General features: G+C 43.3%; 3 protein-coding genes across 3 annotated transcripts; 1 reads left to right on the forward strand and 2 right to left on the reverse strand.

The window, feature by feature from the left end:
- The first annotated feature begins 2,358 nt into the window (after positions 1 to 2,358).
- LOC311141751 (uncharacterized protein) lies at positions 2,359 to 12,212 on the forward strand. The gene is made up of 2 exons (XM_084177188.1): positions 2,359 to 2,471; positions 9,839 to 12,212. Exon 2 carries the CDS (start codon positions 9,846 to 9,848, stop codon positions 11,355 to 11,357), a length of 1,512 nt encoding a protein of 503 aa, XP_084033314.1. The 5' UTR covers positions 2,359 to 2,471; positions 9,839 to 9,845; the 3' UTR covers positions 11,358 to 12,212.
- Positions 12,213 to 16,300: 4,088 nt separating this feature from the next.
- Positions 16,301 to 16,873, reverse strand: LOC311141121 (uncharacterized protein; the record flags this gene model as incomplete). The annotated part of the gene is made up of 1 exon (XM_084176379.1): positions 16,301 to 16,873. The coding sequence occupies one exon, from the start codon at positions 16,871 to 16,873 to the stop codon at positions 16,301 to 16,303; it is 573 nt and encodes a 190-aa protein (XP_084032505.1).
- Positions 16,874 to 20,627: 3,754 nt separating this feature from the next.
- LOC311140956 (ras association domain-containing protein 2-like) lies at positions 20,628 to 23,708 on the reverse strand (the record flags this gene model as incomplete). Its single annotated transcript, XM_084176215.1, has 9 exons — positions 20,628 to 20,860; positions 21,012 to 21,109; positions 21,588 to 21,709; positions 21,967 to 22,120; positions 22,274 to 22,416; positions 22,604 to 22,698; positions 22,944 to 23,092; positions 23,459 to 23,534; positions 23,656 to 23,708. 9 exons carry the CDS (start codon positions 23,706 to 23,708, stop codon positions 20,791 to 20,793), a joined length of 960 nt encoding a protein of 319 aa, XP_084032341.1. The 3' UTR covers positions 20,628 to 20,790.
- Between the last annotated feature and the right edge of the window lie 2,930 nt (positions 23,709 to 26,638).

A 26,638-nucleotide genomic window follows, 5' to 3' on the forward strand; every position in this document is an offset into this window, starting at 1 on the left:
CTACAACATTCGCAGAGTACGACCCTACCTTACACAGAAAGCGGCACAGGTCCTAATCCAGGCACTTGTCATCTCCCGTCTGGATTACTGCAACTCGCTGTTGGCTGGGCTCCCTGCCTGTGTCATTAAACCCCTACAACTTATCCAGAACGCTGCAGCCCGTCTGGTGTTCAACCTTCCCAAGTTCTCTCATGTCACCCCGCTCCTCCGCACACTCCACTGGTTTCCAGTTGAGGCTTGCATCTACTACAAGACCATGGTGCTTGCCTACGGAGCTGTGAGGGGAATGGCACCTCCTTACCTTCAGGCTCTGATCCTACACCCAAACGAGGGCACTACGTTCATCCACTTCTGGCCTGCTAGCTCCCCTACCTCTATGGAAGCACAGTTCCCGCTCAGCCCAGTCAAAGCTATTCGCTGCTCTGGCACCCCAATGTTGGAACAAGCTCCCCCACGACGCCAGGACAGCGGAGTCACTGACCACCTTCCGGAGACACTTGAAACCCTACCTCTTTAAGGAATACCTGGAATAGTATAAAGTAATCCTTCTTCCCCCACCCCCCCAAAAAAAACAAAAACAAGTGGTTGTCCCACTGGCTATCATAAGTTGAATGCACCAATTTGTAAGTCGCTCTGGATAAGAGCGTCTGCTAAGTGATGTAAATGTAAATGTAAATGTAAATGTAGGTTTAAGGAAGTGTGTAGGTTGCATTCTTTATCGTGGAACTATGAAAGATATGTATTTAGATCCCCCTGCTCGATACAAATTCAGCGATTGCTTTTCCTTGTCTGTGCCGTGAAGCAGTTGAGCTGGATAAATGTTTTTCTAAGGAATGCCCTTTGACATAACGTTGCAGTGAAGTGATATATATGGATGTAATGATGCAGCCAACCACCAGAGGGAGGCAACTACAAGTGTATTAGACAGAGGACATTTACATGGTCCTAAGAAGGTCTGGATGGCTGTCTTCTGACTTATAAAACGGTGGGAAATCAATAAAATAAGTCATGTAAACATATACATATTTTTAAAAGTAATTCTAGTGCCCGATTTCGTGGACTGTCAGCTTAAGAAGTTTTAAATAAATACACTTTTAATCAAATACAAATACATGTTATTGTAATTACTCAATAGAGTCTGCAAAACTTAAATGGGTCTCTTGTGCTTGGAAACGTGTTTAATACAGAGTACTGGTGACTCCTTGCTCCACCCACACCATTCACTGCAACGCAATACACGGTATATGGGATACATATTGGCTTGAAGAGAGAAAACGTTTCTACCCGTCTCAGCTAAAGTGGGGTGGGAAATACTCAGTAGGGTTTCTACTAACTAAATATGGTTAGCTTTGGAGTGGGACTGTGTTGTACATACCCAGCAGCACTTTGTTCTCCGCCACCTCTATAGCGCCCAATGCAATATACTGTAATAGACAGTACATGGGATACATATTGGCTTGTAGAGAGCTCATTTTTCTACCCGTTTCAGCTAAAGTGTGGTGGAAAATACTCAGTAGGGTCTTTACGTACCAAAAATGTGTAGTTTCAGAGGTGGACTGTGTTACACGGCCTGCTGCTGGCTTTTCACTTCGCCCCCAAGCAATACACTGTAATAGACTGTACATGGGATACATATTGGCTTGTAGAGGTAACTTTTCTACCTGTCTCAGCTAAAGTGTGGTGGGAAATACTCAGTAGGATCTCTACTAACCAAATATGGTTAGTTTTGGAGTGGGACTGTGTCGTACATACCCAGCAGCACTTTGTTCTCCGCCCCCGCTATAGCACCCAATGCAATATATTTGGTTAGTAGAGACCCTATTGAGTATTTCCTACCCCACTTTAGCTGAGATCGGTGGAAAATTCTCTACAAGCCAATATGTATCCCATGTACAGTCTATTACAGTGTATTGCATTAGGGGCGGAGTAAGCAGGCCGTGCAACACAGTCCCCTTCTGAAACTACACATATTTGGTTAATAAGAGAACCTACTACTTTAGCTTAGACAGGTAGAAAAGTTCTCTCTACAACCCAATATTCTCAACATACCAGTGTCAACATTGTAATTTTTCATTTTTATTGGTATAATTATTATTATTTTAAACCAGATTTATTTATTTATTTTCATAATAATAATACATTAAAAATAAAAAAATACATTGTATTTTATTATTTATTTTCATAAATTACTCATTGCATTTTCTTGTTGTCACAATAAAAGTGGCCATTGATTAAAGTGCAATATCTTTTGAATGAGTTATTCACACTGCAATGTTTTGAAATGCAAGCTTTTATTTAGAAGGTTTCCTCATTACCATACGAACGTGACGTTATCGTTTGTGCTGCTGGCAGAATACTAGTCGTTGTAAGGGAGAGTAGGCCTATTCAACTGCTCCTATCCAAGAAAGGGCGGCGGCAACCTGAGTCGACACAACAAGCGTCACCAACGTCGTATTGGCACATTAATAAAGGTAAGGTGCTACATTTTAGGCTATTCGTTTTAGAAAATGTGTAGTTTTAAAATATAGTGAAATAAGGAACGTTTGGCTTTCGAACTGTGCTTGTCTGATTTGATAGAACGGAGCAGGTGCCGACGTTGTCCGAAATAGATGACTGGCCTTATTATAGCCTTTGTATCCTATTAAGGGTAGAAAACACTGACGTTTTAAATATTATATGCAATAATAAACCTCGGAATTTTGGGGTGAGATTTAACACGTTCCTTTGCAGAGAAAAATATCACAAAATTGTAGGGCGCATGCGCATTACATAAATGTAGCCAAACAACGTCGTAAACATTAGATTAGAAGATTAGAGATTAGAATAATGTGTAGTACACTAGTATAGGTTATGTGACCAGGTGGCGTGACTGCCACATTGTAGCGCCATTTTGAAAGGATTCAAGTGACTAGTGCCTTCAGAAAAAAAAGTACTCACACCGCTTGACTTTTGCTGTTATAGTCTGAATTCAAAATGGATTCAATTGACTTTTTTTCCCCTCACCCATCTACACACAATATACCATAATGACAAAGTGAAAACATGTTTTTAGAAATGGTTGTAAATTTATTAAATTAAATACAGAAATATCTTATTTACATAAGTATTCTCACTCCGTTGCTATGACACTCCAAATTGAGTTCAGATGCTTCCAATTTCCTTTGATCATCCTTGAGATGTCACTACAACTTGATTGGAATCCACCTGTGGCAAATTAAATTGTTTGGACATGATTTAGAAAGAAACACCTGTCTATATAGGGTCCCACAGTTGACAGTGCATGTCAGAGCAGAAACTATACCATTAAGTTCAAGGAACTGTCCATAGATCTCCGAGATGTAATTGTGATTCAGAAAGTATTCAGACCCCTTGACTTTTCCACATTTTGTTATGTTACAGCCCTATTCTAAAATGGATTAAATATAACATCAACCTACACACAATACCCCATAATGACAAAGCAAAAACAGGTTGTTATTATTATTATTAAACATAAAAAACATGAAATATCACATTTACATAAGTATTCAGACCCTTTACTCAGTACTTTGTTGAAGCACCTTTGGCAGCGATTACAGCCTCAATTCTTCTTAGGCATGACGCTACAAGCTTGGCACACCTATATTTGGGAAGTTTCTCCCATTCTTCTCTGCAGATCCTCTCAAGCTCTGTCAGGTTGGATGGGGAGGGTCGCTGCACAGCTATATTCAGGTCTCTCCAGAAATGTTCGATTGGGTTCAAGTCCAGGCTCTGGCTGGGCCACTAAAGGACATTCAGAGACTTGTCCCGAAGCCACTTCTGCGTTGTCTTGGCTGTGTGCTTAGGGTCGTTGTCCTGTTGGAAGGTGAACCTTCACCCCAGTCTGAGGTCCTGAGCGCTCTGGAGTAGGTTTTCATCAAGGATCTCTCTGTACTTTGCTCTGTTCATCTTTCCCTCAAACCTGACTAATCTCCCAGGCCCTGCCACTGAAAAACATCCCCACAGCATGATGCTGCCACCACCATGCTTCACCGTAGGGATGGTGCCAGGTTTTCTCCAGACGTGACGCTTGGCATTCAGGCCAGAGTTCAATCTTGATTTCATCAGACCAGATAATCTTGTTTCTCATGGTCTGAGAGTCCTTTAAGTGCCTTTTGGCAAACTCCAAGCTGGCTGTCATGTGCCTTTTACTGAGGAGTGGCATCCATCTGGCCACTCTACCATAAAGGCCTGATTGGTGGAGTGCTACAGAGATGGTTGTCCTTCTGGAAGGTTCACAGAGGAACTCCTGAGCTCTGTCAGAGTGACCATCAAGTTCTTGGTCACCTCCCTGACCAAGGCCCTTCTCCCCCGATTGCTCAGTTTGGCTGGGCGGCCAGCTCTAGGAAGAGTCTTGGTGGTTCCAAACTTCTTCCATTTAAGAATGATGGAGGCCACTGTGTTCTTGGGGACCTGCAATGCTGCAGAATTGTTTTGGTACCCTTCCCCATATCTGTGCCTCGACACAATCCTGTCTCTGAGCTCTACAGACAATTCCTTCGACCTCATGGCTTGGTTTTTGCTCTGACATGCACTGTCAACTGTTGGACCTTATATAGACAGGTGTGTCCCTTTCCAAATCATGTTAAATCAATTGAATTTACCACAGGTGGACTCCAAGTTGTAGAAACATCTCAAGGATGATCAATGGAAACAGGATGCACCTGAGCTCAATTTCGAGTCTCATAGCAAAGGGTCTGAATTCTTATGTAAATAAGGTATTTCGGTTTGTTATTTTTAATAAATGTGCAAAAAATTCAAACTGTTTTCGCTTTGTCATTATGGGTTATTGTGTGTAGATTGATTAGGAAAAAAACAATTTTATCCATTTTAGAATAAGGCTGTAACACAACGAAATGTGGAATAAGTCAAGGGGTATGAATACTTTCTGAAAGCACTGTATGTTATTTTTGACCTCGGTCGGGCACTCTGGGTTACTTAAGATGAGGTGGCGCTCCTAGTGGCTGGGGACTTTAATGCAGGGAAACTTAAATCCGTTTTACCTCCTTTCTACCAGCATGTTAAATGTGCAACCAGAGGGGGAAAAAACTGTAGACCACCTTTACTCCACACACAGAGACGCATACAAAGATCTCCAACACCCTCCATTTGGCAAATCTGACCATAATTCTATCCTCCTGATTCCTGCTTACAAGCAAAAACTAAAGCAGGACGCACCAGTGACTCGGTCAATAAAGAAGTGGTCAGATGACGCAGATGCTAAGCTACAGGACTGTTTTGCTAGCACAGACTGGAATATGTTCTGGGATTCTTCCGACGGCATTGAGGAGTACACCACATCAGTCACTGGCTTCATCAATAAGTGCATCGATCCCGTCGTCCCCACAGTGACCGTACGTACATACCCCAACCAGAAGCCATGGATTACAGGCAACATCCGCACTGATCTAGATGGTAGAGCTGCCGCTTTTAAGGAGCAGGACTCTAACCCGGACGAATATAAGAAATCCCGCTATGCCCTCCGACGAACCATCAAACAGGCAAAGTGTCAATACAGGACTAAGATTGAATCGTACTACACTGGCTCCGATGCTCGTCGGATGTGGCAGGGCTTGCAAACTATTACAGACTAAAAAGGGAAGCACAGCCGCGAGCTGACCAGTGACACGAGCCTACCAGACGAGCTAAATCACTTCTATGCTCGCTTCAAGGCAAGCAACACTGAAGCATGCATGAGAGTATCAGCTGTTCCGGGTGACTGTGTGATCACGCTCTCCGTAGCCGACGTGAGTAAGACCTTTAAACAGGTCAACATTCACAAGGCCGCAGGGCCAGACGGATTACCAGGACGTGTACTCCGAGCATGCGCTAACCAACTGGCAAGTGTCTTCACTGACATTTTCAACCTGTCCCTGACTGAGTCTGTAATACCAACATGTTTCAAGCAGACCACCATAGTCCCTGTGCCCAAGAACACTAAGATAACCTGCCAAAATGACTACAGACCTGTAGCACTCATGTCTGTAGCCATGAAGTGCTTTGAAAGGCTGGTCATGGCTCACATCAAGACTATTATCCCAGAAACTCTAGACCCACTTCAATTTGCATACCGCCCCAACAGATCCACTGATGATGCAATCTCTATTGCACTCCACACTGCCCTCTCCCACCTGGACAAAAGGAACACCTACGTGAGGATGCTATTAATTGACTACAGCTCAGCGTTCAACACCACAGTGCCCTCAAAGCTCATCACTAAGCTAAGGACCCTGGGACTAAACACCTCATTCTGCAACTGGATCCTGGTCTTCCTGACGGGCCGCCCCCCAGGTGGTAAGGGTAGGTAACAACACATCTGCCACGCTGATCCTCAACACGGGGGCCCCTCAGTGGTGCATGCTCAGTCCTCTCCTGTACTCCCTGTTCACTCAGGACTGCATGGCCAGGCATGACTCCAACACCATCATTAAAAGTTTGCCGAAGACACAACAGTGATAGGCCTGATCACCAACAACGATGAGACAGCCTATAGGGAGGGGGTCAGAGACCTGGCCATGTGGTGCCAGGATAACAACCTCTCCCTCAATGTGATCAAGACAAAGGAGATGAATGTGGACTACAGGAAAAGAAGGACCGAGCACGCCCCCATTCTCATTGACAGGGCTGTAGTGGAGCAGGTTGAGAGCTTCAAGTTCCTTGGTGTCCACATCACCAACAAACTTTCATTGTCCAAACACAACAAGACAGTCGTGAAGAGGGCACGACTAAGCCTATTCCCCCTCAGGTCAGATCCTCAAAAAGTTCTACAGCTGCACCATCGAGAGCATCCTGACAGGTTGCATCACTGCCTGGTATGGCAACTGCTCGGCCTCCAACCGCAAGGCACTACAGAGGGTAGTGCGTACGGCTCAGTACATCACTGGGGCCAAGCTTCCTGCCATCCAGGACCTCTATACCAGGCGGTGTCAGAGGAAGGCCCTAAAAATTGTCAGACTCCAGCCACCCTAGTCATAGATTGTTCTCTCTGCTACCGCATGGTAAGCGGTACTGGAGCGCCAAGTCTAGGTCCAAAAGGCTTCTTAACAGCTTCTACCCCCAAGCCATTCGACTCCTGAACAGCTAATCAAGACTATTTGCACCCCCAAGCCAAAAGACCCCACCCTCCACCCCCTATTTTACGTTGCTGCTACTCTCTGTTTATTAACTATGCAGAGTCACTTTAACTATACTTACATGTACATATTACCTCAATTACCTCGACTAACCGGTGCCCCCGCACATTGATTCTGTACCGGTACCGCCTGTATATAGCCTCGCTACTGTTATTTTTACTTATCTATTGTTTACTTAACACTTATGTTTCTTAAACTCCATTGTTTGTTAAGGGCTTGTAAGCATTTCACTGTAAGGTCTACACCTGTTGTATTCGGCGCATGTGACAAATAACATTTGATTTGAATGCTCAAAATAATTTCCCAAGACATCACTATTTAGGCTACTTTATCAATTATAGCATACACAACAAAATGGGTAAATTAAGGCCATATGAGGCAGCCCGTCTAGATCAGTTTCATTACATCTATATTGATGTGCGTGCATGGAACAGAATGAATAGAAAAATAAATCCCTATATTGACCACTGGCTGAAGACTGTATTTTGGGCAAGGCTCCCATGTATTCATGCAGTACTAGCCTAGATTCTAGATAGTCCATTGTTTCATACAGTAGGCCTACACAGAGCCATATATTTAGTTAAATACTGTATATGCTCTCGGTCTACATGATTATTATGTAATGTAGACGGATCTGAATATTGAGATACAGGCCTAACTCAAGTTCAGCAATGTGTGGGGCAGTAGGTAGGGGAATTGGTTTCTATAACAATTTGGGTTCTAGCATTTTTGGTTCTATAACATTTTGGGATTTGTTTCTATAACACTTTGGATTGAAATGGAATTAATCAACGTGTCTTGTGACACAGGTCCCCACCACTCTTCAGTCGGCTCTTCTATTATCATTAACTGAGGCGCTAAAGTGACTCATTTTAAATTAATTACACCCCAGAGGATACACTTTGCACTCTGGGGATTTTGCACCCCGTTGGCTTGGTGTTTACTGTATCTGATAGTTCGGCTAATCACCTCAGAGACCGAAAGTCGGAAGTTTACATACACTTAAGTTGGAGTCATTAAAACGCGTTTTCAACCACTCCACACATTTCTTGTTAACAAACTATAGTTTTGGCAAGTTGGTTAGGACATCTACTTTGAGCATGACACAAGCAATCTTTCCAACAATTGTTTACAGACAGATTATTTCACTTATAATTCACTGTATCACAATTCCAGTGGGTCAGAAGTTGACTGTGCCTTTAAGTTGACTGTGCCTTTAAACAGCTTGGAATATTCCAGAAAATGATGTCATGAAGCTTCTGAATTTACATCATTTTAGTCAATTGGAGGTGTACCTGTTGATGTATTTCAAGGCCTACCTTCAACCTCAGTGCCTCTTTGCTTGACATCATGGGAAAATCAAAAGAAATCAGCCAAGACCTCACATTGTAGACCTCCACAAGTCTGGTTCATCCTTGGGAGCAATTTCCAAACGCCTGAAGGTACCACTTTCATCTGTACAAACAATAGTATGCAAGTATAAACACCATGGGACCACGCAGCCGTCATACCGCTCAGGAAGGAGACGCGTTCTGTCTCCTAGAGATTAACGTACTTTGGTGCGAAAAGTGCGAATCAATCCCAGAACAACAGCAAAGGACCTTGTGAAGATGCTGGAGGAAACCGTTACAAATGTATCTATATCCACAGTAAAACGAGTCCTATATCGACATAACCTGAAAGGCCGATCAGCAAGGAAGAAGCCACTGCTCCAAAACCGCCATAGAAAAGCCAGACTACGGTTTGCAACTGCACATGGGGACAAATATCGTACTTTTTGGAGAAATGTCCTCTGGTCTGATGAAACAAAATTAGAACTGTTTGGCTATAATGACCATCGTTATGTTTGGAGGAAAAAGGGGGTGGCTTCCAACCCGAAGAACACCATCCCAACCGTGAAGCACGGGGGTGGCAGCATCATGTTGTGGGGGTGCTTTGTTGCAGGAGGGACTGGTGCACTTCACAAAATAGATGGCATCATGAGGAAGGAAAATGATGTGGATATATTGAAGCAACATCTCAAGACATCAGTCAGGAAGTTAAAGCTTGGTCGCAAATGGGTCTTCCAAATGGACAATGACCCCAAGCATACTTCCAAAGTTGTGGCAAAATGGCTTAAGGACAACAAAGTCAAGGTATTGGAGTGGCCATCACAAAGCCCTGACCTCAATCCTATAGAAAATGTGTGGGCAGAACTGAAAAAGCGTGTGCGAGCAAGGAGGCCTACAAACCTGACTCAGTTACACCAGCTCTGTCAGGAGGAATGGGCCAAAATTCACCCAACTTATTGTGGAAGGCTACCCGAAATGTTTGACCCAAGTTAAACAATTTTAAAGGCAATGCTACCAAATACTAATTGAGTGTATGTAAACTTCTGACCCACTGGGAATGTGATGAAATAAATAAAAGCAGAAATAAATCATTTTCTCTACTATTATTCTGACATTTCACATTCTTAAAATAAAGTGGTGATCCTAACTGACCTAAGACAGGGCATTTTTACTAGGATTAAATGTCAGGAATTGTGAAAAACTGAGTTTAAATGTATTTGGCTAAGGTGTATGTAAACTTCCGACTTCAACTGGATTTTAAAAGGGAACCGGTGAGCGTTATCCACAGAAATTAGCTAATGGAAATTCTAACTTTCTTCTTCTTCTCCTCCCTTATCGCTCTCTCTCTCTCTGCAGTGCAGTAATGATGAAGCTCAGCTCTCCTCTGGCCGTGCTGTGCCTTTCTCTCTTGCTGCTCCATGCCCACCTCGCCCTGGCCAAGAGAGGGGGGGGAGGAGGCTTTAGTAGTAAATCCAGCACAGGCTTTGGGAAGAAATCTACCTCCAACCGTGGAGGCACCAACACCCAACGTAGACCCAACCAAGGGACCAACAACCAGCCAGGGAACTACCCTCGCCAGCCACAGAGCCCACAGAACCCCCAAGGAGGGTACCCACAGCAACCAGGAGGTTATCCACAGCAACCAGGGGGGTACCCTCAACAGCCAGGCAGGGCAGGATACCCTAACCAAGGGGGGTACCCTAACCAAGGTGGCTACCCTGCTGGAGGATATCCAAACAGATACCCAGCTGGTGGAGGCTATGGTGGAGGCTATGGTGGAGGCTATGGTGGAGGCTACGGAGGGGGCTACGTGAACCAAAACCCCAACAACCGGATCCTTAGCCCTGGCTACGGGGGCAGTTACGGGTACGGGGGGTATGGTGGTGCGGGTGGCTCCCCGTTCTCCCGCTCGGTGCAGGGGATGGGGATGGGACCCTCGCAACAGTCCAGGGGGTTTGGGCGTAATGCAGCGATGGCGGCCGGGGCTGGGGTTGTGGCTGGGATGGCTCTGGGCTATGGATTGGGCCGGTTTCCCCGGCCTCACTTTGGCTTTCACAACCCCCAGGAGGAGTACTACTATAACCACTACATGTACAGGAGGTACGGCACTAAATCCACTGATGATAATGACTACAGCAGGGACTACCGCTTCAGCCCGCCTCCACAGTCCTATGATAACTACATGAAGAACTGTATGAAGAGGACTGACCTGCTGAGAGGTGGGGAGAAGGGTGGATCGGAGAAAGACACCGGGGAGAACTCACCCCCACAGGGAGCTCCAGACAGCCCCAGCACTCAGGTAATCGAGCCCAGTGGAGGAGGCACTGCAGGCGGGGAGAAGAGTGAAGAGCCAGCCCCTGTTCCTGGAGGTTCCACCAATACTACCGACCCCGGTTCCACCCCAGCACTAGGCAGTGGCCCCAGTAACATCTTCGCCACAGAGGGCAGTCCCAGTGAGCGTAATGTCACAGCTGAGAGTAACAGTACAGCTGCGACTGAGAAGCCTGTGACCCCTGAAGCCCTGAACCCTAACCCGCAAACCCCCCCTGCAGCCAAGCCCCTCCCCCCGGTCATAGCTGAGCCTGAGGATGATGATGATGATGATGATGATGAGGAAAATACAGTGAGCATCTCTGAGATTGGCTACCCAGCGCTGATTGAGCAGATGAAGGCTCGGAGATGTGTGGAGCTTTACATGGTGTACGCCGAACACTACCTGGAGAAAAAGAAGCAGGAGGACGAGAAGAACACGCCCCGGGGAAGACCCAGAGGAGGAGTGGAGAGACTGGGAGGAGGAGGATATCAAGGACTGCTAACTGTACTCACCTCTACTGCACTACTGCTGCTGAACAGCAACTTGCTACTACTGCACTGAGATAGAGAAATAGAGGGCAGAAGAAGAGAAAGAGAGAGATGGAGGGATAGAAGGAGAAAGGACACAATGTTTGCTGCCACTGTGTGAGTCAGAGTCAAGAATGGGGCTGATGGAGGGATGCTGGGACTTCTCCTTTCATCCTCCTTTGAACCACGCCTCAGGACTCTTTCCATAATAAGTGGACTTTTTTGATTGATACATTCGATGGATTTTTGTTCTGTTTTTGTATTGTTGTTTCTCATGCACTGTTACTTGCATTATATACATCTGTAATCATGCACCTGTGTGTTACTAAAATGCTGACAAAAATCCAACCCTGCTGTCCCCAAAGCATTGAATTTGCTCATGGTGTAGCGAAGTACTACAGCCTCATGCATGCAGCATGACTATTATATACAGCATATTTCATAAATAAGATAAATATCGATTAAGGTTAAGCATGGACTGGCCCGATCTGAAAGCCACCCCAATACAAGCCATCACTGCCCATTTCCCAGCACCAACAGGGATTCCAGGAGGAGAACTTAGATGCTGTAGTTTATGTCAGACAGATGGAAGGGAAACGTCCCATTTACTCCATTTACATCACATTAACTGCTTTTGTAGGCCGAGAAGGCAACATGTTTCTACGCAGGCTGGAAAGACTAGATGGTGTGTGTGTTTGATAGCCTTTTACAGTGTGTATGTGCGTATGTAAATAGATAGGACTGTTGTGTAAATATTGATTGAGGTAAGATTAATCTTGTGACTATGATAACACCACATAACATCCATATTAACATTAGCTGGGGAAGGGGAATTGTTGAATATGACAGTCAAGTATGCATGACAATGAATGTGAGCTTATATTATTGACTATGCCTTGTATTTATTTTAGCTTAATACTAATACCTGTACAATTTTAACTGGCTTTAGCTTGTAAGACAACTAATAACACCATTCTAATATAACCTCTTTCGTACATAGGGGCAGTATGATTGTGCATAAGCATGTATACATTTTACTACAGTGGCAAAAGTGACAAACATTGCTAGCTTGACTTCACTTTTTTTATGGAAGTGCGAACAGTTTGGTTTTATGCTCTGATGAGGTCAGAAGATTGAAATGTTACACTTCTGTAAGAGGGGGGAAAAAAGAGGGAAACAGTAGTAAGTAAGCAGTGGGAGCTTCTTCTTTAGAATCTAGAATTTTGATTATTTCGAAACTAACTAATTTGCCAGAGACTCTTGTTAGATGTGTGCTTGCAACCCTTGTCTTTCACCGACAGCTGATATCCTATGAAATGGATGGCTGTCAGGTTATCTGAATCAATCATCCTGTATCGGGGCTTGATATCATCTTTATCTGTTGTGTCTTTAACTTGAATATGTTTGTTGATACTATTCAGTGGATTGATTGAGTTTGCTTTGTATTGTTATTATATGTCAAGTAAGCTGCATGTGCTCAAAGACACTTGCGTAACCTGATGTATTTATTTGCTTTGACTCCAAGGCCCTTCTTCCCTCCTTCCCCTTGCTGGTGTCTTGCTTCTCTGTCTTCCCTCTCTGGGGTGGTGAAGTGACTGTAGATTGTACTGTAAGCCAAAGAATACGGATTCAAACAAACACTGTCCACTTTAAAGTAATGGTCCTAGTCAACTTGGTACCTGGTAAAACTAAGGTAAATGATAAGCATATGATAATGATATAAGTTGAATTATGATGTTAGATGTGGGTTCTAACCGGATATATAGAGAGAAGTAGCTAGATTGAAGTCTAAATTCTTATACTGTATGCATTGGGGTGTAAACATTGCATTTTTTATTACATAAAGTTAGAATACTTTTGGACTATATTGGATATAAACTATTTCTACATTGTCTTGGGCCTAGAATGTATGGGTGTGCATACTGTGTTAATGTAAATACTTCCTCTGTGATAAAAGATACATGTGTTTGTGTCCATTCCTCTTCTAAAATCTGTCTGTTTTCATTCTGGCCTTCACTCAACATGACAGCCCTAATTCAAGGCTTTCTTCAGCACTCATGTATTAGTGTTTTTTTCATTTCCCCTACTGGTCTGTGCTCTGGGGCGTGTTCAGCAGGACACAGTGTTTTTGGAATGTTCAGACATTAATATGTAATTTAGACCAAGGAATCATTTTGGCTCTATTCATGGAATTTCTATCTGCAACATTCAACAACGTTTGGCTACTGAATGTGGCCCTGGTTTATGTTTCAGTGTGGTTTGGCTTAAGTATCTTGTTGTGACTGCTCTGTGGACACAACATTGTTGTGCATCAGAGTGCTGGCATATATGTGAGAACATTATGAACAATGCTCACCTGCACTTTACCAATGTCCCTCCTTGTCTTTGTTAAGGAATTGTGTATCTAACCTCAGATATTGTGTTTTCATATTTTCTGAATGGCATATTTAACCCATATATTCCACTTGATGTTGGTCTGATAGCAAAAAAAACATTCAGATACCATGGCTGTTCTCTTCATTCCTGCAGAAATGAGAAACTGTAACTTAATTGGATTCTATTAATAAACTGTGGGTTAGAACTATTAATGTTCAGAAATGTAGCACTTTCATTGCACAGCCTCATTCCAAACCAAAGAGTGCTTCACATGTGGTTTAAAAGATGGTGAAAGCACACTTTGGTTTTAATCTTTGGGACTTATTTCTTTTAAGCCGTCTTTTATAACGTATTTTATGCTGTGTGAAGGCGGCTATATTTGGACAAATCTAACATGGTGTCTAACGATAAATATATATATTTTTGTACTAAAAGTCTGACCTCAGAGAATCAGGAATATTATTCATTTTATCAGTAGGATATCTTGTCATGTCATTTTATCTTTGTTTTACTTTTTGTTTGACTGTGTGTTTGATCAATCAGTAGCCTTGGACATAATACAGAAACAGAATGACTATTGTTGCTAGGCCTTCATCTCTTGTAATGAACCATGGGAGACACCCTGGGGATGTCATGGTTCTAGGCTACCTAGCAACACAGTGCATGGTGTTGCTAGGTAGCCTAGAACTTGGTCCTGAAATGAAGCTTGACTATTAAAAGTGAAAGGAAGAGAAAGAAGGGGGAGAGAGGGAAAACTAGAAAAGAAGGGTAAGGAAAAAGTGAATGCCCTTATTTGCATAAATTAGGAATGCCTGAACATTCTGGCTACAAGTCAAGCACAAGCTATTTATCTTGCTCATTCGTTCTGAGAGAAAATACATTTGAGAAAAGTTCTCTCTATATTTACTTTATATGATCATGATCAACATTATTAATAAGTCAATAAATATCAAGATACTGTTCCTCCAGTTAGTTCAAATAGGGCAGTAGGAAGTAGCAACTTGTAGGTCTACCATCCATAATTGCATGAGTAAAATAGACTTGTTAGGAGGATAATTTCCATAATGGAACAGACCTTTGGGGTAAATTTAACGGGTAGCCAGTATTCTTCCAGTTCTCTCATGTCGCCACCTGCTGATGAAGTGATGGTATTACAGCCTGACAGCTAGGAGACCCACAGTAATAGGATCGATCACACAGTGAGGGTGTTTAGTCATAGGACATCTTATTTATTATTGACTGCTGACCAACATACCTGGCGCACGTCAACATGTGTGTCACCACAATAGCATTACAGCCTAATGATCTGGGCTAAGACTAAAACCATTTACCATAGCTATGAATACCTCCACTGTGTGAGTCAGGTTCCTAATCTTACTTTTAACTGAGATCCACTTCAATGAATGGCCTATATACAGCCATTCAGAAATTCCCAAGAACAGATTTCACATTCTAGCATCCAATCTGCCTTCTAGAACTATCCTTAATTGACTGGTGATTGTTACACAGGCACTGAAGTGACTTTAAATGTTTTGTCTGGCCTCAAAAGCCTTATCTAAATATTACTACTATCTGAACTGTCACATTCTCATTTCATGATCAGATGATAGTTATGCTTTTTACACAAGTCTAATTCTGGTCAATATCATGAATGGATACACTGCATCTCTGTATCCCATGTTTTTATTGTAATAACCCCACAGGAAAACGACATCAGATTCATCAAATGACACCAATACAGAACATGGAACTAGTTATTGTGTTTTATACCTAAGCAATAAGACACGAGGGGTTGTGGTATATGACCAATATACCACGGCTAATGGCAGTTTCGGAGTGCCTGGATACAGCCCTTAGCCGTGGTATATTGGCCATATACCACAAACCCCCGAGGTGCCTTATTGCTATTATAAACTGGTTACCAATGTAATTAGACCAGTAAAGAAAAATGTTTTCATCATACCCGTGGTATACGGTTTGATATACCACGGCTTTCAGCCAATAAGCATTCAGGGCTCGAACCACCCTGTTCATAATAGCATTTATACACTCCCCCAAAATCACATCCTATTCAATAAAGTACGAAAAATAACGGACACAAAATATAATTCATAGAATAGTACAATATACAGCATTTACAAATCCACATCCAAAAGCTGCCTGTATTCTACCAAGGGTTGAAATCAGTGAAACCTGAGTTATAGCATGAGTCTTTCAAGTAAACTAAGTAAACTGTTACCGCGGCATGTCAATATTAAACTGTTGATAACAACAATGGTAAAGACAAGTAAATCATGCACTACTGCTTTATGGAGGTAGTGAGCTCTACTGGAAGGTAAACTATCACACCAGATATTTTACGTTATGTAATGTCTCATGAAAAGAAAAAGAAATGCAAAACAATGTTGTGCAAACAGTTAGTTGATCTCATTGTCAACCTAGTCTTGGTTTGCGACTCAATGCCCAAAGTCTTGATCTGGATCTTGGTCAGAGCCTAGTTTTGGTTTGGGTCTCAAAAGTGTATTTATACTGTATACACATGGTCTTGGTTTGGGTCTCGAGGGCTTTAGTCGTGACTCCATCCATCTCTTCACTCAATCTCTACATCACTCCCACCCAGTACCCCATCACCAGGGACATTAGCGACCCAATGATGACGATGATGCTGTTATAGATAGGCCCACTGGATGCTCCATAGTAGTACTCCATATCCCCAGAGCCCTCTGGTCCTTCATAGCCACCAGGCCTGGGGCCATACCCTCCAGCTCTGGGGTACCCCCCATAGCCTCCCCCATAGCCTCCATAACCACCTCCATACCCTCCATATCCTCCTCCGTAGCCAGGACGACTCAAGGCACTGCCCAGCATTGCTCCCCCCACGGCACCAGCAGCAGCAGCACCTGCCATATTCCGCACACTGGAGCCGCTGGAGCCTCCACTCTGGGCAGGCATTGGTCGGTATGCCTGTCCGCTCGAGGATGGCATTGGTCGGTATCCCGTGCCTCCACCTTGACGAGGGTAAGCCCCACCTCCACGGCTACTACCGCCCCACCCCCCACCGAAGCCCCCACTACGACCGAAGCCCCCACCACGACGAGCCTCTGAGGTGGGGCAGAGGGTTGCTAGGAACAACAGGCAGGTTGCCACAGTGAGAAGTCTCTGTTGGCCAACCATCCTCATTCCCTGTGAAAACAAGATCATGAATGGTTTGTGATTGATGAGAATATCCCACATTTCCACACTAGTGCTGGGTCATTATCAAGACAAGAACAAGACATGAGCATGACTGTGTGTGTATGAAGTAGGATACCCCTACGAGCTAATCCAGTGTCAGTTTGGATTAATACCACCTGTGGGTTGATTGACAAGGGAAAGCTGATCCCAGATCTGTGTTGTGTCAGCTACCAGCCTTAAGACCCCCACAGTGACGTAATGCCTGCATTCATCAGCTAGTCTGGACAGTCTGTCCAGTGATTAGTACAGTGGAACATAACATACACACACACTCATTTGAGTATGGTAGAACACAACGTACACACACACACACACTAATGTTTTCGTCACTGCAGGCTTTGAGAATGTGCTAAGTAAAGGGTATTTTTACACTAGAGACAAATTAAGAGCAGGGCAGAGCGAGCTGCGGCTGCTAATCCAACTTTGACAGAAGAGTGTTACATTACATTTACATTTTAGTAGATGCTCTTATCCAGAGCGACTTACAGGAGCAATTAGGGTTAAGTGCCTTGCTCAAGGGCACATCGACAGATTTTTCACCTAGTCGGCTCGGGGATTAGAACCAGCGACCTTTCAGTTACTGGCACAACGCTCTAAACCACTAAGCTACCTGCCGCCCCAGAAGTCAACACACTATAGCATAGATAGGATCTAACAACTCAACAGTATATAAACTCAGGTTGGTACCAACTCTGGTTCTAGTCTAGTATGAAAAACAACAAGGGGATTGAAGGGAGAGTTTCTACTGTCAACATTTTGGCTCTTAAACCTTTTTCAATGCGAGTTGACAATAATCCTTGTCAATCCCCTTTTTTTTGTATTTCAAAACCCAAGAGATACATTTTCTACTTGGTCAGGGGATGATCACTAGACCAATGCCATAACAGATTAACTTCACAAGTACCATGTTACTACATCTCAATAATGATCATATGGTTTTTACCTCCATAATCAATCTCCTTTCTCTACCTCTCTCTCATCTCTCTGTGCGCCTCTCTCCTCTGTCACCCTTCCTCAGACCTCTTTACCACTGTAATCTATGTCCTCCCTAAAATTGTCTGTCCTCCTCTCTCCCCATCATCATCACACAGCATTACAGTGTAATCTGTGTCCTTGGTGCCAAGGCTATCCTTATCCCTTAGCCTTTTGTCTTTAGAATAATCCCACACAGTAGCTTTCCAGTTTCCAAGATTACCTACTTTGTTAATTAGAGATCAGTGGAGGCTGGTGAGAGGAGCTATAGGAGGATTGTAATGCCTGGAGTGGAATTAATGGAACGGTATCAAACACATCAAACATATAGAAACCACGTTTGACTACGTTCCATTAATTCCACTCCAGCCATTACAATGGGCCCATCCTCCTATAGCTCCACCCACCAGCCTCCACTGGTAGAGATTAATTCAGAAAACAGAGAGTTCTATAACTTCCCTCCTGGTTCATTCAGAAAACAGAGAGCTCTAGAATTTCCCTCCTGGTTCATTCAGAACACAGAGTTCTAGAACTTCCGTCCTGGTTCATTCAGAACACTGAGAGTTCTTGAAAGTTGTAAATGTAATCCTTGTTCATTCAAAAAAGGGAGAATTCTAATCTAAAATATCGCTCCTACTTCACACTCGTTGAATGAGTTTGGACGGATGTTAATAGTTTGTCTTTAGCCTCTTAATGATCCAATTTTGAATGTTTACTAACTTTATCTGGACAGCTCTACATAGCTTTTGGTAACTGTTTAGGCATGGTGTAAATGTCTATATAAAATTATTCAGACTAACATTTCACCACTATAGAATGAGTTATACAAGTGACAATACAACTGGGTCAAACAATGGCAAATAACACAAATGACACACGTGATGTACCTGCATTAATGCATCTTGGTATTTGTATTTTCCAAGTCCCTGATAACAGTTACAGTATGCTACATCATCAATAACACTGATTTAAATATCTTTAGAAATGATAGAATGATAACAATAATGTACATTTCACTGCAAACACTAAGCTAAAAGCAGTAGTGAGTGTTGAAACTCTTACCTGTAGAAGTTGACAAAGAGCTGAAGAAAATCACAGATTGGTCAGAGGATGTCCGTTGCTTGTTCTGTTGTCCTTTTGGCTCTCTCCTTTGTGTGTGTGATCGTCAGTGATTCCTGTCTGTCTGGGAGAGAGAGTGTGTGGGACGGGTCTCTTCAACCTCCAAATGGTCTCAGCCAGGTAGAGAGGGGATCTATCTCTGACCTCCTCATTGGCTGAGCAGGATAAACAATGATGCTCATCCCTGCTAACACTGTAGTGTTATGGTAAGCCCCTGCCCCACCAACACAGGAATAACTGCAAACCTATCTGTACACTTAGCCAAAGATAACCTGTGTGTGTGTGTGTGTGTGTCTCAGCCCCTAACCCACCAACGGAGTAGAAACTCAAACGACCTGTGTGTGTGTGTTTAGCCTGCCGTTAATGTAAGTCTCCTAACCTACCAAAACAGACAGCAATACTCCAGAGTAATATCATACAGCTTTGATTTAACAAGTATTATACAACCAAGATAACATGGTTTCTACCCACTGTCCCAAAAAGGCTAGACTCAGTACAGACCAAATAATCATTATTGTAAAAAACTACATTTCCAAATAGTGGCATGTGTCTTTGAAGAGAGTTTCCCCAAAGGAGCACTCAGTCAGAAAGTCAGAATGCAACATTAAAACAGCTAAAATACTGTATCAGTCTTGATAATGTCAGTCTTGAAAGAGCCATAGAAATTGAAAGGACAACCATACATGCACACAAGCACACACACACGCTCACACACAATATACAGCAACCTTTTAAAAGCTGAGGGTAGATATAGGTGTAACAGAATTGTTGTACCACATCTCAAAGTACTGTATAAAGTCATACACATGCACACAGTCACACAGATCAATATCTACCAGGCAAGTATTTTTTACATTCCACTAGAACAGGTTAGGAGACAGTTTTAGATGAACTGTGGCAAGAACAATCCTGAAGTTACATTACAGTTACAGCCTCTGTAGAGCTGATCATTAAGATAGTACTGTACCACACTGGTGTGACAGGCATGTTTCAACATCACATACTGTCACAGGACAGGAGTCATTCAACCCCTCCCACTGACTGACTGGGTGGGTGAGAAACTCATCTAGTGTGGGATGACACTGAGTCTAAGGCAGGTTCTGGTTTGGAGAGGGAGACACAACTAGTTATCTGCAGGTGGCAAAATAGGGCTTTGGTCAAAAATAAAAAATACAAATATGTAAGGAGAGAGAGGTAGAGAGAACAGGAGAGGGAAAGTGAGAGAACTATATCTCTAACTCAATAGAACTAAGAAAGCTGGTTTTGCACACTGAGAGATGTAGATGTGCTTGAGATTATTTTGCATCTGAGTGGTATAGGACATAGGGCAGGCTCAATGCCCCATACAGACCCACAAGAGAAAAGTGCCAACCTTTACCTTCATTATAAACCATTATTATTGCTGATATTGGTACAGTTAATATGCAGATAGCACGACAGAGAGGCAGGTATGTCAGAGAGGGATTGGGACAGCAAGGAGGATATGTACTGTTTGTTCATGGTATGGACGGAAAGAGCAGACATCATGTTTCAAAATGACCCTAACCTCAACAGAGGAAGGTACCACAATGCAGCGCACACAATGAGTACACTGTCCCTATGGAGGTCTTGGAAGAGATTAAAGCGAGGTTGGAATGGATGCCTCTCCTCTGGGTGGTTCTTGGTCACTCCTGTTTGGTGCTTGGGACGGAGTCTGGGATTGGGAGGGGTAGCTAAGGAGTTTAGGGAGATTTGGGGAAGATCTGGTGGTCCCTCCCTAGACCAGATCACATACAGGTAGTCTCCTCAGGAAGACAACGCATCTGCTTCTCAATGATACACCGCAGAAATGTATACCTACAGATAGAGAGAGAGAGAGAGAGAGAGAAAGAGAGCGAAAGGGAGATAGAGAGAGAGAGGGAGGGAAGAGAATGAGACATAAATACACAGTAGATGACACCATTGACAGCTATTCAGGAGAGGTAGGTATATGTTGCCTGCACCTCACCTGCTCCTGAGTTTCTGCACCTCCCGGTCCTCTTCCTCCTTCAGCTTGGTGATGAAACTCTGCAGCACCGGCATCTCAAACTTAATATACTGCGCCACCTGCTCAGGAGGAGGGAGAAATGCAATTACAAACACAGACTTAGCCTGAACCCTCAACTATTATGAAGTCACAATACTGTAATTATAACAATTACATAAAGGATGTCATACATAGTCATAATAGCTTATTTCGGATGTTATACATAGTCATAATAGCTGTCAAGCCATTGTTGAGGACAACTAATTGGCTTGGCTTGCAGACCCCTAAGCTGCTTAACTTAAGTAAACTATGGTTTTGGTTTGACTCGTGACTCTGTTATGGTAAAAGGTATATTTCAATTCTAGTCTAGTGCATAAATAGCCCACTGCAGGTTATATTGAACTGAGCCCTTTTGTAATAGAAAAGGGGACAGACAGAATATTATATTCTGAGGACGTGATTTAGTTTATGGGTACTGAGAAGTGGGGAATGATTTAGCAGTTACACAGTGGTATGTAGGCGAGGAATGATTTAGCAGTTATACATTAGCAGTCTTACATTATAGGTGACTTCCTCTCCCAGGTCCTGCTCCATTAGGAAGATTCTGCTGACCTGTTCACACGGACCCTGAAGCACACGCAGCACCAGGGGGTAGTCACTGCGCTTCAGCTTTACGCGCTCTGAAAGAAGAAACATCGTCAAACCTTTACTGCATTACAACGGGTGTGTTTAAGTTGTGCTAGTAGATTGCCATGTTTTACCACAGAGCTGCAGCACTTTCATACGCGCACACACACACACACAATTAATAACGCATACTCTACTCTAGGATAAACACAGACATAGCTCACATTGACCCTGTGAAAGGGAGAAAGTGATTCAGCTTCACACTCTATGACAGATACGCAACCACACAACACCACACTCACTCACTCACCCCCGCTGGTGTGTACAAGGTACAGTGCAAAGTCATCTGGGCTATTCTCAATCTTGAACTTGTTAAGTAGCACTCGTAGCACCTGGGGCGTGGTCATACAACTGTTGATCCGCACGTTAGTCACTGAACCATACGCTGGAGTGAAGACTGCAGTCTGAAGGGGCGATGGGGGCAGCACAATTATGAGAAGGGGAGAGGAATGAGAGAGAGAGAAAATGTGTTTATTTGTGGTGTTATGTTCTCGTTGTACTAGTGTGTAGCTGCAGTATTATGGTGTGTGTATGTGTGTGCGTGCATGCATGCGTACCCTGTGATTGTAGAAATGTCCATTGATGGAGAAGCGGTGTCGTCGTATCCTCCTCTGGTCACTAGACGACCGGCGCTGGCCCCTCCTCAGAAACCCGGCATCGCTCTTCGTCCTCAGCAGCTGGGCGGAGCGCTCATATTCCTCTGTCCAATCAGAGCATAGAGATAGGGAAAAGTGGAGGAGTCAGAGAATCACGTTCCTAAGAACATCACAGAATGTTCTAAAAATGTATTGTGTTGAACAGGCATGGCTATCTAATGTAGGATAAATAATTGAGTTATCCATAATAACATGCTGAAGGTTTTCAGATTAGTCTTCTATAAGACCCACCTTCTTCCTCATCCGCCTTCACAATGCTGTCCTCTGATTGGCTCTCGTGCTCTGTCACTTCTATGGTGGGCGGGCTCTGCTGGGCACCTTCATTGCTATTGACATAGAGCAAACATGAATATTCCCATATTTAATAGCTTGACATTATTTATGACACATTATCTTCTGTTCAAAGTTATTCTACATCAAAGTGTAAATGAGACAGGCAGAGGAACAGTGAAATATGGTCTCTATGTAATCTGACCGCTAGCGTTGGTAAAAACATATACCTTTTATACATACAGTACGTAGTACATTTCTAGATGTTGCCTTGGTACGGTAAACAGAGCTCACTCCCTACCTCTGATTATCCAGGGCACAGCCGGAGTGCCAGGATGTAGAGAGAGGAGGTCTGATTCGCTCGTGATCGTCCTGCATCTGCAATCTGATAGGTCGACGCAGGCCCCAGGAGATATTCAGCAAACCCTCCACGATCAGCTCCCCTTCCTCCTGTAGAGACAAGAGTTACCATGATCCATAAACACACACACACACACAGAGAGACAGTTATTACCCCTTTGGGGCAGGGTGAATTATTGATAGGTCTCATGAACTCACTCAATAGTGTTCACCGATGGTTAGCTAGCTAGTTAGATGCATCTTTAGAGAGAGAGAGAGAGAGAGAGGAGAGAGAGAGAGAGAGAGAGAGAGAGAGAGAGAGAGAGAGAGAGAGAGAGAGAGAGAAAGAAAATAAGGAAGAGAAAGACTATAAATGCAATAAAGAGAGGTGAAATAGGAGGGTGCAGCTATCAGACAATTCTCACTGTTACTCTCAATCACATGCACCAACACACACACACACAAACGCGTGCGCACCTCTCTGTGTCTCAACTGCAAGTTATGTCCTTCATAATAGAGGTTGTAGGTTTTGAGGTGGGACAGGACTGTTGCCCTGAAGACAGAAATAAAACATTCCTGACAACAATCCATTACTTTACACACATTTTAATATTATACTTTTTGTTATTATTACACACGTCTGTACAAACGTTGTGTGTGTGTGTATGGCATACTTGCTGATGAACTTGTTGTCTCCGATCTGAACCCCATCCTGCATGTTATCCATTTTCAGTCAGCATGAGAGGAGCTAGAGACAGAGAGAGAGACAGAGAGAGAGAGAGAGAGAGAGAGAGAGAGAGAGAGAGAGAGAGAGAGCGAAATGGTGATCGGATGTTTTTAAACAATGTGAATAGATACTGAAGAACAAGGATTCAATAGAGAGAGAGATTTACTTTGATAGGTCTCATGAACTCACTCAATAGTGTTCACCGATGGTTAGCTAGCTAGTTAGATGCATCTTTTAGCCAGCCAATCTGTCAGTGTGAGATGGAGCACACAATCTCTAAACAATCTCTCTCTTCCTCTTTTCCTCCTCTTCTCTCCTCCACCATCTGTCTAAAACACACCACACACAGAAAATCACTAACACACACGGAAGCTTCTGTGGTGACCATCACACACACACATATGTTGAACTTTTAATTTAACATGGCATGCTGCCAGCACTCTCAGATGTTTCCTTCCTGCCCAGCTGAAACAGTGTGTGTGTTAGGGGGCAGCACAGAAGCTTCCAGACGGACAAGAACAGGTGCATGAATAATTTCAGTTGCATACACACACACACACACAGTGTCTCAGCCTTGTCCCAGGGACCAGCAAGCTACGTTCCTCCTCCTTGAAAGACCTCTTAAAATCACTTCTATTAGCACATACACTCTAACACACACTGTTATGCTACCCAGTGTATCTTGCTACAACTACTATGACAGGCTACCTCCCTATTTCATTGCTGAAATAGTGTATGTGTTTGTGTGTGTGTGTGTAGAAGGCCACTGTGTGGCTTACCGTGCTAAGATCTGTATGATCCTGGTAGGCCAGGAAAGAGAGAGAGAGATCCGCTAGCAGCACAAACACACAATATGTTAGTCCTCAGGGTCCAGTCAGAGGAGTTTACCTGAAGACGGCCCGACTGGAGCTAGTGAAGCTACTGTGTCCTTTCTGTGTAAGAGAGAGAGAGAGAGAGAGAGAGAGAGAGAGAGAGAGAGAGAGAGAGAGAGAGAGGAGAGAGAGAGAGAGAGAGAGAGAGAGAGAGAGAGAGAGAGAGAGAGAGAGAGAGAGAGAGAGAGAGAGAGAGAGAGAGAGAGAGAGAGAGAGAGAGAGAGAGAGAGAGAGAGAGAGAGAGAGAGAGAGAGAGAGAGAGAGAGAGAGAGAGAGAGAGAGAGAGAGAGAGAGAGAGTTCAGCACTAAGTGTGGCTCTTCAGAGTCTGTCTCAGTGGCTGTGTATCCAGGGTAGATGACCCAGGGCCTCTAAGGCTTCAGTGTGTTTGTAAAGGAGAGGGGAGAGGCGATGGAGAAAGCACCAGAGAGAGGGGTGGTTGAAGAGGCTGGTTAATAGCAAGTGCTCCCCATCCACTAATCTCTTCCTCCTTTAGAGCCTCAGTCACAGCGGAAACTGACGCTGCCGCTCTGACATGAGAGAGACATCCTCAATTGAAACTACAGACATGAAATATGATATCTCTCTCTCACATACACACACACACATGGACAAAGGCACCTACACACACGCACACAGCTTTTCTCTGAAAGGCTCACACGTACCCCCATTTACAGACAGAGAGAACCATTGAGAGGTATGAAGCAACAGACAACACCCACACCCACAGTCTACCTCACGTGTCCAGCCAATGCCTCACAATCATAAACACATTAAATTATTGTGACCATATGAACAATGTAATACCAATCAACCCACACACCATGCAGCATTATCAATATTTCAGCACCTACATTAGGCCCTGTTCAGCGCCACTGAACAACACAATAGGAGACGTTAGCCTTTAAAGGTCCAATGCTGCCGTTTCTATCTCAATATCAAATAATTTCTGGGCAACAATTAAGTACTTTACTGTGACTGTTTTAAATTAAAATTGTAAAAATAAATAAGAATAGCTTCTTAGCAAAGAGCAATTTCTCAAGCAAGAATTTAGCTAGGACTGTCTGGGAGTGGTGTGAGTGGGAAGGGAAAAATGGAAAACTAGCGGTTATTGGGAGAGAGGTTTGGAACACTCTATTAACCAGGCAGGCCAAAACTCCATCCCACCAAAGCAGGCTGAAATTTCAGTCGTTATTTTCAAACAGTTCATATACTAAAAGGGCATTATCATCATTTTCACAATTTCACAGTATTATTCTAACCTCATAGTGTGGAAATATACAGTGCCTTCAGAAAGTATTCATACCCCATTTTGTTGTGTTACAGCCTGAATTCAAAATGTATTAAATAGATTGTTTTCTCTCACCCATCTACACACAATACCCCAAAATGACAAAGTGAAAACATGTTTTTAGACATTTTTGAAAAATTATTGAAAATGAAATACCTAATTTACATAAGTATTTCACACCCCTGAGTCAATACATGTTAGAATCACCTTTGGCAGCGATTACAGCTGTGAGTCTTTCTGGGTAAGTCTCTAAGAGCTTTGCATACCTGGATTATACAATATTTGCACATTTGCCTTAAAACTATTATTCAAGCTCTGTCAAGTTGGTTATTGACCATTTCCAAGTCTTGCCATAGATTTTCAAGCTGATTTAAGTCATAACTGTAACTATGCTGCTCAGGAACAGTCAATGTCATCTTGGTAAGCAACTGTAGTGTATATTTGGCCTTGTGTTTTAGGTTATTGTCCTGCTGAAAGGTGAATTTGTCTCCCAGTGTCTGTTGGAAAGAAGACAGAACCATGTTTTCCTCTAAGATTTTGCCTGTGCTTAGCTCTATTCTGTTTCTTTTTATCCTAAAAAACTTCCTAGTCCTTGCCCATGACAATCATACCGATAACATGATGCAGCCACCACCATGCTTGAAAATATGAAGAGTGGCGTGTTGGTGTGTTGGATTTGCCCCAAACATAATGCTTTGTGTTCAGGACATAAAGTTAATTTCTTTGCCACATTTATTTGCAGTTTTACTTCAGTGCCTTATTGTAAACA

Source organism: Coregonus lavaretus, assembly GCF_964263955.1.
Source record: "Coregonus lavaretus genome assembly, chromosome: 14".
Taxonomy (NCBI): domain Eukaryota; kingdom Metazoa; phylum Chordata; class Actinopteri; order Salmoniformes; family Salmonidae; genus Coregonus; species Coregonus lavaretus.

Coding starts and splice junctions, on each gene's coding strand:
- LOC311141751 (XM_084177188.1), top strand. CDS start 9,846: ATGATGAAGCTCAGCTCTCCTCTGGCCGTGCTGTGCCTTTCTCTCTTG.